This window comes from Alosa sapidissima, chromosome 14, assembly GCF_018492685.1.
Source record: "Alosa sapidissima isolate fAloSap1 chromosome 14, fAloSap1.pri, whole genome shotgun sequence".
Taxonomy (NCBI): Eukaryota; Metazoa; Chordata; class Actinopteri; order Clupeiformes; family Clupeidae; genus Alosa; species Alosa sapidissima.
The window spans coordinates 25,212,212-25,224,624 of NC_055970.1; the positions used below are offsets into that span (position 1 = coordinate 25,212,212).

The following is a 12,413-nucleotide window of genomic DNA, read 5'->3' on the forward strand; positions in this document are numbered from 1 at the left end:
CATGGTTGAAGAGCAAACGTTTAGTATATGATGCTTTGTGAAATAAATTAACTTACCCACACTGACACACACACACATACACACGTTTTTAATCAAATTAAATCATGCACACACACATACACACTCACAACACACACATACACACTCTCCAGTCTTCCGGTATAAAACCAAATGTTCCAGCATTCTAACCGTTTTCATTTGAAAGGAAAAAAGAAAGCTAAGATAAGATACAATATAAAGCCCTCTTCCAATCCAAAGCATTACCTAACCACCCGCTCACACACCACATGCACACACCTAAACACACTCTTTTGTCAACTTGACTCACTTGAACAAATAAGACACTCCTTGTTTCCCAATGGCCTTTGTATCCCACACTCATTCCCGAAAACGGTTACACACACAAACACGTATAGAATGCACGCTCCCGTAGCAAGACAGCGCGCTTGTTGTTCATGACACCAGCAGTGCAAGTGTCATTGGCCACAGCAGGACCAAACGAGAGATGAGGGTCGGGAAGAAGGGAGAGGAGGACACAGAGGAAAGGAGAAAGAGGAAAAGAAAAGAGCAGAAGCAGAGGAGGGGTGACAGAGGATAAGGGAAGAACAGAGAGTAGAAGAGAGGAGAGGAGAGGAAAGGAGAAGGGAAGAGAAGATAGGAGAGGAGAAGAGAAGAGAGGAGAGGAAAGGAGAGATGAGAGGAGATGGGAGGAGAAGAGAGGAGAGGAGAAATGGACAGGTGTGTCAGAGGCGCACAGGTGTGTCAGGGGAGGACAAGTGCGTCAGGGCGGAGCGGACACGTGGAGAGGGATCACTGGATATTGCTGTTGTCGTCGGTGCCGTTGGCCTCGGACTGGCCTAAGCAGGAGGCCAGCACTTCTCGGCGCGGCGGCATGCGCTCGTTTATACGGTCCAGACCCTTGGCCTCTTCAAAACTCCTAATCTTATGCTGAGGAGAAAAGCCTCGGATCGCTGCAGATAGAGAGAGAGAAAGCAAGAGAGAGAGAGAGGGATGGGAGGAGATAGAGAGCGAGAGAGAGAAAGCAAGAGAGAGAGGGATGGGAGGAGAGACAGAGATAGAGAGCGAGAGCGAAAGCAAGAGAGAGAGAGAGAGGGGGTGAGAGAGAGAGAGCAAGAGAGATAGGCAGTGGGGTTAGAGGAGAGAGAAAGGGAGAGGAGGATAGAGAGGGAGGGAGAGAAGGATAGAGGGGGGAGTGAGAGGAAATGCAAGAGAAAAAAGAAAGAAAAGAGAGAGAAAAGGAGCGAATCAGCATCTAAATTCTTAGTATTAGGAAGCTCATTCTCACGCACACACGTAAATGTAAAGTGAAAGCCACAAAGACAGGTTTGGTCTCTTTGCCCATAGAAAACACACACTCCCACACACACACATACAAATACACCATAACACTGAAGCAAACTAAAGCCTACATACTAAAGCCAACAAACACATACTCCGACATGGAGTAGTAAAACAGTTTTGTAAAGACATGGAAAGACCGACACACTGTCTCTACTTCACATGGACACCATTGCAGATGGACACGGACTCTGGACTCGGAACCGGTTCTTCCCGGTTGGCCCCCTCAAGAGCCAGTGTCCATCTGGGTAGAAAAGGCATGAACACAAGACTTGGAACGAGGGAGGGGGGGGGGGGGTCAAGGTCAGAAGGTTAGACGTTTGGTGTAACTCACCATCAGATAGAAGTATTTAACCTTGAATTGATGCTGAATGTGTGTGTGTATAAGTGTGTGAGTGTGTTAGTGTGGCAGATCCTACTTGTTGATGAGAACACAGAGAAGGCAGGAGAGTGTGTGCTGGTTATTTGTAGTGTGAACCAAGATGCCAGCTTGTAGCCATCCATTTCATGTCATGTCATAAGTTCTCTACATTCTGAGCATGTCAACGCCACATCCACCAGCTCTCATCTGAAAGCTGGCCACAGCTGGCCACAGCAGGACAACATGGCCACTGCACATGACACAAATACCTTGCTCTGGGTTCACTGGCATCTGTTTACTATAAATTAATCATTAACCTTTAACTTTTAACGAGACATATACACATGATACTGTATATCCTTCACAGTCCAGGACACACTGGGACCTTAGGGTAGAGTAGCTGACAATACTGTATGTGGTCAACTGTAGACATAGTTTGTTTTTCAGATGTGAAAAAAACATTGGCATTATTGTCTAGATGTCCAATGCCGTAAATAGATTTCCATTACCATACATTGATGTTCAGCAGGTTTCTGTACTGTAATTATGTATGTTAGCAGTTTGGCAGTTAACAGCTGTATATGATGTACTTGTGGTGGGTCTAGTGTAAGATGGCAGAACATTGGGGGTAGGACAGGACACACACAGTAGAAGGACTGAAGAGGGCTGTGATGATCTGAAGCTCTCCACGGCATTGCACTCAATCACTTTTATCTAAGAGTTGTCTTTGGAAGCTAAAGGGTTCAGAGGGTTTGTCACATTACATTCATTCCCTCCTCACACCGCGCAACCAATCATAGCACGGCACTTGATCCTGACAGAAAGTTTGCAGCCAATCACAATGCTGAATGCAGTGCTGTCAGGGAGAGATCACATTATCACTTCAGATCGCTCGATCCAATTGGTCCAAATCACAGCTGAAATATGAAGAAAGGGATTACAGGACTGGATTTTATAGCAGGGCATCACAAGGTTTTTACATTTTACACACATTTTACAGCTGAGTCATTCTGAGAGTGCTTCCGGGGACTATGGGCCAGTGTTTGTGTGTTTGTGTTTGTTTTGTGTGCATGTGTATATCGGGGGGAGATGGAACAATGGGGGATCACTAAATCGCAAAAAGTTAATTCCATAAAGATAGCTAGAGAAAGACAAAAACAGATAGAAAGGAGAGAGGGAGGAAGAGAGAGAGAGAGAGACTGGGTGGATAATATACAAAATGTTGCAGGACCAATGTGTGATGCTGCAGCCAGCTCCATTATGACCCCATACCTTGCCAGTTGTGTGATGTCACAGCCAGCTAGCTGCATTGTGATGGCACAGCCAGCCAATGACATTCTAGAATCATAACCAGTCTGATTGTGATGTCACTATAAGCTAATTGTGTGATGCCACGTGTAGCCCCACTCTGATGTCTTAACCATTGTAGAGGTTTATGATGTTGTGCCTGTGTGGGGCAGGGATGGGAGTGGGGGTGGGGGGGTCCTGTGTGTGTGTGTGTAAACCAGATAGCTGCCAGCCAGTGTTAGCATCAGTGACTACCACAAGCCGCACCCCCACTAGCGGACACTGGGTGGCCACAGTCACTATGCAACCTGCTTTTGACTGGCAGCACACACACACACACAGAGGCTGGGCAGTTACCTTCTCCGTCCTCAGCCTCCGTCTCGATGGCTTCTATGGCCTCAATGGTAGCTGGGGACACACACATACGCAAATACACGCACGTACACACACCCACGCACACCCACACCCACACACACACACACACGTAAAGACAGAGAGAGGAGGCCCATGGGGGTAGGGGGTTAGTCTGGAAGCCATGCACTGTCCCGACCCGGCTCCCCACACTCATACACACACACACACACACACGCACACACATACACACACACACACACAGTCATTTGCCCTCACACACATAACCACATACTCTCATACACACAAATACACACACACACACTCTCACACACATGCAGACACAGCCATACACACATAAACACACTCAATCAACGCCTCACACACAAATACAGCTGAGTCTGTCTGAGCTATGGTGGGGCAGTTAGCAGATAGCCGTTAGCATTAACGCTAGCCTGTTAGCCGTGCGTGTGGCGTACACGTAGGGCTTATTCAGCTCGATGAACAGACACAGAGAACACCTGAGGAGGAGTGATATCAAAGAGGAAGAGACAAACAGAGAGTGCTAGCTGATCACAACAACTCTGCAGACGAGGCTGTGGAGAAAACAGCATGAGTGTATTTGTGTGTGATGAGTTGAAACGTGTGTGTGTGTGTGTGTGTGTGTGTGTGTGTGTGTGTGTGTGTGTTCAGTTGTGTATCTGAGTGTGTACTGGTGTGTACACATGTGTAAAGGTGAGTGTGTCACTCACTATGATCGCTGATTTCACCCTGGTGAAAAATGAACAGCAGAATCTGTTACCATGGAAGCATATTCTGTGTGTCAGAGAGAGTCTGTGTGTGTGTGTGTGTGTGTGTGTGTGTGTGTGTGTGAGAGAGAGAGAGAGAGAGAGAGTGTGTGTGTGTGTGTGTGCACGTGTGTGTGTGTGTGCACGTGTCCGTGTGTGTGTGTGTGTGTGTGTGTGTTTGTGCTTACCACTCTGTAGGGTCTGCTTGCCTCCAGATAGCACACCACTGGGTAACATGCCTGTGGGAGTTAACCCTTTCAGTGTCAACACATTCTCACTCTCCTCCCTGCCAGAGAGAGAGAGAAAAAAAGAAGGAAGAAAAAGTTGTCCAAAAATGATCAGGCTTGTGTCAGTCGGCTACAAACATCCTCAATCCAGTACCAAGACATTACACAGTACATTGCACAGTGCTAGACCACACTCACACTAGACCACTCACAATAGACCACAATCGTAAATGCTGACTGATTAGGTGACCGAAACAGAACTGAACTATTTAACCATGTGGGGCAAAGGCTGCGACTTGCTCAGACCAGATTACCCATTCCAAATTAAAGCCAAGGGATGACCCCTGCCCTCAGACTGCAATACCCAGGGCAGCAGAGTCCAGATTAAAGCCAAGCGATGCCCCCTGCCCCCTTATGAAGCAAATATAGAAGAAACACACATTCACAGACAAACACACAATGCAACCCCCCCCCCCCCCCCCACACACACACACACACACAAAGAAACAAACACACGCACAGACAGCCCCTTATACACACACTGACCGTAAAACTGAGAACATCTTGGCCATCTTCCCAATGGCGCGGATTTTATTCCTGATCACCTCCTTACGAGCTGCAGCTGTGGTGGCTAAGGGACGACAATCACAAAAGATTAAGATACACACACACAGACACACTAACACACATACACACACACACACACACACACACACACACACACACACACACACATTAACACACACACACACACACACACACACACACACACACACACACACAAGGCAACAACAAGCATGTACAGCCAGAAATTCACACATGGTAATTCATCTATGTGCAGCATTATGACATCTTTGTCATTTCTTAGTCACGCACAGACACATTGACACACACATACACACACTGAGATTAACACACTGACAATGTATAAAAACACATGGACAACAGAAAAAACAAAGAAGATTTGATGGGAAGCACCCTGATCAGCACACACACACACACACACACACACACACACACACACACACACACACACACACACACACACACACACACACACACACACACACAAAAGCTGCGGATTAAAAAGCAGATGTTGAAGTGGTTGTAAACACATGGACCCTGCTCACACACGCACACTTCATTTAGGTTAAACGGACACATTCACTATGACACACATATACACACACACACACACACTTATGTAATTTAGGTTAAACGGACACATTCACTATGACACACAAACACCCACTCACATACACACAAACAAACACACACACACACAAATGCACACACTCACACAAGCACACTTCATTTAGGCTAAACGGACACATTCACTATGACACATACACACACAAACACACACACACACTCACACACACACGCATATACGCATATGGGTACATATCTATGGGAGTGTGTGTGTACACTTATAGTATTTTTTAATGGACACAGACACACCCAGACTTATTTTGACCCAGATATGCACACATTTTGCAATTAACCACACAATCACACACACACACACACACACACACACACACACACACACACACACACACACACACACACACACACACACACACACAGTTCTCTCACCATCGAAGATCTCTTCTCCATCGTTCATGAGCTCATCATCAGAGCAGATGCTCAGCACATTCACCAACATCTCCGTCACTGGCATTAACCACAGGTCATAAGTCAAAGGGTCAAACATCACAGCTCACAGACATTGTGAGTGCAAGTATGTTTTGTTTGTGTGTGTGTGTGTGTGAGAGAAAGAGAGATAGATAGATAGATAGAGAGAGAGAGAGAGAGAGAGAGAGAGAGAGAGAGAGAGAGGTGTGTGTGTGTGTGTGGGGGGGGGGGGTCACCTTTCTCTCCCACGAATGGCAGCGACCAAGTAAACACGTCCATGAAGTTGGGCAGCCAGTAGGGATGAGGAGAGCAGTTAAACTGTCTGATGTTCATCACATTGTTCTCATACTTCAGTACAGCCGCTGTAATACACACACACACACACACACAGATGTATGGGTGGGAAAAGCAGTTAAAGTGTTGCTGATGCTAATCTATTGTTGTATTTCAGTACAGACACAATAACTAACACACACACACACACACACACACACACACACACACACACAGGTAACATAAATACTGTATACACCTGGTGTCAGTGACACATTCACATAGTCATTGTATTTGATGTCTGACCTTTGTTGTTGTAAACATCCAGGTAATTTGGTGCAGAGAAGATTGTGATGAGAGATGGGAAGCCAGTGGTCTGGCTCTTACGGTACATGCGGTAACTATGGAAACACAAAAACTTTGTAATATGGGACAAGAAGCTCAGAAGCATGTCGGTATTGAGGAACATTATCATCTATGTGCACATAGGTTATGCATCAATGAGAGCAGAGGTGGGGCTTACCCAGCATCCTGTGCTTCATGTGCTCGGATGATTGACAGGAGGTTGTTGGTCTGTAGGAACTCACACACGGCAGGGTAGCTATGGAGGGATCACACACAAACACGCACAGACACACACAAACAAGTTCACATACAAAGGCATACAAACACAAAAACCTCCAGTCCCCCTACACATCACATCACATGCATGCATTACACACACACACACACACACACACACACACACACACACACACACACACACACAGCACATGCATGCACAACAGCAGCAACATACCAAGCTAATCCACATTACAACTGCTCATCAGCAGCAACATGTTAAGTACAGATATCAAGCTAAACCACATTACAACTGCTCATCAGCAGTGCTTTTCAAATCAATTCAGGAATGTGCAAATGGAAAACCGTACAGGGATTTTTTCCAGGTCAAGGTTATGAGCAAAACTGTTCACACATTGCATTTGCACAAGTATGTCTGAAGTCCACACCACACCTACTCCCACAACCCCCACCACCTACTCCCACACCACCCACCACCTACTTCCACACCACACAACCCCCCCCCCCCCCCCCCCCCCCCCCACACACACACACACCACACCACCCCAGCACCAAGGTGTGGGAGTCTGTTGTACTGAGGGCTAGTTTGTCTCTCTAGGTTCAGTTGTAGTGCAACTCCTGTTAGATATTCCAAGTTAATATTCCCTAATTGTCCTGTTAGATATTCCAAGTTAACATTCCCTAATTGTCCTGTTAGATAGTCCAAGTTAACATTCCCTAATTGTCATGTTAACATCCCAGTATGAATAATGAATTTCAATCTCTTAATATGTGGTCTGTGAGGAGCAATAGAATTTGTGTTTATCAGTGTGTGTGTGTGTGTACGTGTGTGTGCGTGTTTGTGTGCGTGCACGTACTGTATGTGTGTGTGCGTGTACACGTACTGTATGTGTGTGCAAGTGTGTGTGTGTGTGTATGTGTGCGTGTATGTGTATGTGTGTGTATGTATGTGTGTGCGTGCACATGCTGTGTGCACGCGTGTGCACATATTGTGTGTGTGTGTGTGTGTGTGTGTGTGTGTGTGTGAGGAACGTCACATTGAGCTAGCAGCACAATAGTCAGCAGAACAGGCATCCAGTCACCAGCTTCAGCAGCTAAACACAACTGCAGAAGGACTTCACCAGCACCAGCACTTAAATATCCGGAGGACCCGACTCTTTGAAGACTATCAGGCAGGCTGCACCAGGCACATGATGGAAGCCTTCCATGTGTGGAGCGTACGCAGCAACAATGAGCTCCCACTGTGATCAATGGAACTGGCTACACCAGACGTGATAGCGGCGCATACATTAGCTTCCACTATAATCAATGGAACTGCCTACACCAGACGTGATAGCGGTGCGTACATTAGCTTCCACTATGATCAATGGAACTGGCTACACCAGACGTGATAGCAGCGTGTACATTAGCTTCCACTTTATAGCGCGGGAATGATGCCAAAAACCTCCCTTCCTACCATCCGGTGGATCCATCAAACGTCATGTCAAACGACTACCAGCACGTTCATTGCTTTATCATGCAACAACACATGTGTAGCTACCTCTCCAGAGGTTTTGTTTTTGGTGCATTTTGTCTGTTTGTCTAAAATCTAAGACAGTAGAAAATTATGTTTAAAGACTTAATTAAATTAAAAACATAATTTTCTACTGTCTTAGATTTTAGTTTCACATTGCAAGTAACTCTTAACATGACCAATAGGGCTACAAATTGTGATTAACTAGTGTCAATAGCATATTGCGAGTAGGCCTAGTTGTGAACCATAGGAACTTTAATCGTAGCCTATAGCCAAATTGAAATAAATGCGAATTTATGATAAGCCTGTCAGTTCGACTGGCGACCCACAGTTGGATAAGCAGGTCCCCCCGAACAGTCTGCATTGCTACACTGAGGGCTTCTCTGTCTACTGATGTTTTGCTCAAAGGTCCAGGCGGTCCACATATATAGCCTTCATGCCATTTCAGCTGAAAACACTTTTCATTTGTTAGCCTACTTATAAATGTATCTTTATTAATGTCAACATTACAGTATTTAGGCTATGTTAATCTCAAGCCACTCTAAGAAATGGCCGTAGGTCTACTTTTACAGTACAGCACAGCAACATCTATTCAAATTGCAGTCCGAGGGATATTGTCCATAAAATGTATATTATTATTATAAATAATAAAATATTGTCCAGCTTCACCCGGTCTCTACTAGTGTTTCAGATTGCTGGACCAAAGGCACAACTTATTAAAGGAAAGGAGAAAAGGCTGCACTTTGCATAAGTTCATCATTTTGACGCACTGAGCATACTGAAGAAGGCGCTGTGCCGAAACACGTCTGAGCAAATAAAATGAGTGATTAGGCAGTGTGGCCTTTCCTTCTTTTCTTTACACTGAGTGTACCAACAAATCACCAACAGAATTAACTACATGAAAACCATTTCTTCTTTCTTCTCAAAAAAAACACCTCATAATCTACAAATAAAGAACGAAAAATGACAATTCACAATCACAATTCCCTGGTGCACTGAAAATAATTTATGTATACTGTTCTGTTTTGATAATTCAAGAAGTCCAAATAGCGCATGTGTCACATTACAAATAATTTTCCATGAACAATCAGTACCTATAGGCATTTTAGTACACAAGAACTTAAAACCGTGTAGGTGAAAAGATAAGTGTAAGATATGGGAGAGAAAATGTGATAAATCTCAATAGTTATGTATGTAAAACAACACCATTCTCTGCATTAATAAACTCTCTTCCTCCATCTCTCTCCCTCTTTCTCTCCCATTCTCTCTCCCCCTTCCCTCTCTCTCTTTCTCATTCTCCTTCTCCCTTTCTCTCCATCTCTCTTTCTCTCTCTCTTTCCCACCATCCCTCTGGATCTGGCAGTAGTAGCTGGTCACCATGGAAACAGCTCACAGTGCAGCCCCTGGGGACTGCAGGGGGTTGTGGGTAATGCTGGTATCCCTCATATCACAAACACACACACAGGAGCCTACTCCCCTTGCAACAGCTCAGATCAATCACATTTTATTAAATTCCACTCAGCTCTCATACTGAATGTGTCTATGTCTCTGTGGGTGTATGCATCTCTCTTTATGTGTGTGTGTGTGTGTGTGTGTGTGTGTGTGTGTGTGTGTGTGTGTGTGTGTGTTACCTGTAGAAGTAGGAGCATCCACGGACAGAGTTGTGACTGAAGTACTCCTGAGTCTTCTCATTGCCAAAGTCCTCTAGAGGGTCCGACCAAAGCAAGTCACACATGGGTCCAAATGCAGGGGGCTCCTTAAACCTGTCCAGCTACCATAGAGTAGGATGGTAAAGTGATAAAGGGAGAGAGAGAGGGAGAGAGAGAGAGAGATAGAGAGGGAGGGAGAGGGAGAGAGAGAGAGGGAGAGGGAGAGAGAGGGAGAGAGAGGGAGAGAGAGAGAGAGGGAGAGAGAGAGGGAGGAAGAGAGGGAGAGAGGATGAATAGAGACAAAGAGAGGGAGATAAATGTGAATGCTGTAGATTCTCTATTCACTTCGATGTCAGAAATTTCAGTTCAGCACAGAACTCTGGCCTATTCTGACTCACTGTAGAAGCAAGTTTGTCAGCGTGTGTGTGTGTGTGTGTGTGTGTGTGTGTGACCGGCTGTTGTGTTTTCTTCAGTGGGTGCTCAATCTTGATCGGACATTGTTTCCGTTGTGGGTGTGTGTGTGTGTGTGGAGCAGACCTTCTTGATGTCGTCGAGTGTGTGTATCTCTGGGGAAAGACCTCCATGCACGCACAAAAACTGCTGGTTCATCAGGGCCGCCAGAGGGAGGCAGTCAAACGCATCCATACACGAGTCATAGACCTGCTCCGAGTATTTAATCTTACCTGAGGGACAGAGAGAGACAGAGAGGGAGAAATATTATTCTTTTCTTTGTAGTTTTCATTTGGTTGTGTTATATACACATCATATTGCTTTGCCAATATTGTCAAAATTGTCTCTCTATGAGAGAGGAAGAGAGAGAGACAGAGAGAGAGAGAGAGAAAGAGAAAAAGAGAGAGAGTCATAGACTTGTTCTGAGGTGGTCTAACTTTCAAAAGAAACGGGACAGAAGGAGATAGAGGTAGAGACATGCATACAAAAAAGAATAGATGGGGAGAGACAAAGGCAGAGAGAAAAAAAAGAGAGAGAGAGAGAGAGATAGAGAACGAGAACAAGTGTAGTCAGAGAGAGCAGAGGAGTGGTGAGCAGTGAGAGTCCTGTCCTTTGTGTTGTGATTGATATTGTGCAGCTTTCTGACTGTTTATCATGGTTATATAATGCACAGGCCTACTCCCACACAGTATACAAAACCTCTGGAGTTGGGCGAGTGTGTTTGTAAGTGTGTGTGTGTGCGTGTGTGTGTGTGTGTGTGTGTGTGTGTGTGTGTGTGTGTGTGTTTAAAGCACACCTGTAAACATACATGTGTTCCTATGTGTGCTTGTTTGTGTTAATAAATCCATGCATTTGTTCTGTTAAATATTTCAGCTACTTATTACTGTACATTGGATAACTCAATCCTGTAATCAATCAGTATATTACATAACAAAAAGAAACTATTTGCAAGACAAACTACATGAGTATAGACCCTTTCAAGAGAGTTCCATTCTCAGCATCATAGTTGGCCCCACAAGACTTCCGTTTTAACATTCCATATGTTATCTTAATGCAGAGGAAGTAGATTGGGGCCCAAATAGAATGTTCAAGCATTGCTTTTGTTTACCTTGTTGAAAGGGTCTATAACCTCAGTGCAAGCCATCATCAGCACACACACACACTGGACTCTTCCCCACCTGCCTCACAAAAGCCATTGTAATACCACTGCTTAAGAAAAACAATCAAACCTACATTTGGTAGGACTTAGAGGCACAGTTCTCAATCGGCTTTCCTCCTATCTTAATGGAAGATCACTTTCTGTCTCTATTGTCAATAGACAATAGGGGATACCTCAGGGGTCAATTCTTGGTCCTCTGCTTTTCAATCTGTACATGCTCCCACTTGGGCCTATCATTCAGCAGTACAATATTTCTTATCATTCATATGCCAATGACACGCAATTATATATCTCTGTTTCTTCCAATAATCCTAGTCCAGTAAATGACCTCATCCAATGCATTTCTGATATATATATAATACAAGGTACAGGAGCGGTCTGCAGAGCAAGACTAATGTGGCTTGTCAGGACGGGCTACATTAGATCAATAGCATCTAGACATCTCAGTATAACGCCCAGCACACATAGTTCTGAACTTGTGGGGACCACTACAGTATGCTTGAGAAGAAGTGAAGAAAACATAGGGTGTTAGGATACAGCCAAAGATGGGGATGCATGGGGTGTTAGGATACAGCCAAAGATGGGGATGCCATCACTGATTTCTAGCCTTCATTTGATCATGTCAGCGAAAGGGAAGAGTATTTTCAAGACCTAGCAAAGATGGGATAACATAGTACCTCTGTATTTCTGTAATACCCCCCTCCCCCCCCAGCAGATGGTTGGATGGTTGGTGAGGGTGCCCACTCCTCACTGTACCCATCAGGGAAATCACTGCC

At 45.0% G+C, this 12,413-nt stretch overlaps 1 protein-coding gene across 5 annotated transcripts in view; it reads right to left on the reverse strand.

Annotated features, from left to right (window-relative positions):
• Window positions 1-650: 650 nt before the first annotated feature.
• ppp3cb (protein phosphatase 3, catalytic subunit, beta isozyme) overlaps window positions 651-12,413 on the reverse strand; it is a 33,950-nt gene continuing 22,187 nt past the window's right edge. For 4 of the 5 annotated variants that reach the window (XM_042061998.1, XM_042061999.1, XM_042062001.1 and 1 more), the window contains 10 exons: window positions 10,566-10,711; window positions 10,011-10,150; window positions 6,808-6,885; window positions 6,591-6,685; window positions 6,248-6,373; window positions 5,973-6,050; window positions 4,920-5,004; window positions 4,335-4,432; window positions 3,365-3,415; window positions 651-971 (listed from right to left, as the gene is read on the reverse strand). In XM_042061998.1, coding sequence (XP_041917932.1) covers window positions 811-971; window positions 3,365-3,415; window positions 4,335-4,432; window positions 4,920-5,004; window positions 5,973-6,050; window positions 6,248-6,373; window positions 6,591-6,685; window positions 6,808-6,885; window positions 10,011-10,150; window positions 10,566-10,711 — 1,058 coding nt within the window. In that variant the 3' untranslated portion in view covers window positions 651-810. The remainder of the gene's footprint in view (window positions 972-3,364; window positions 3,416-4,334; window positions 4,433-4,919; window positions 5,005-5,972; window positions 6,051-6,247; window positions 6,374-6,590; window positions 6,686-6,807; window positions 6,886-10,010; window positions 10,151-10,565; window positions 10,712-12,413) is intronic. The other variant, XM_042062002.1, reaches the window with a different exon arrangement.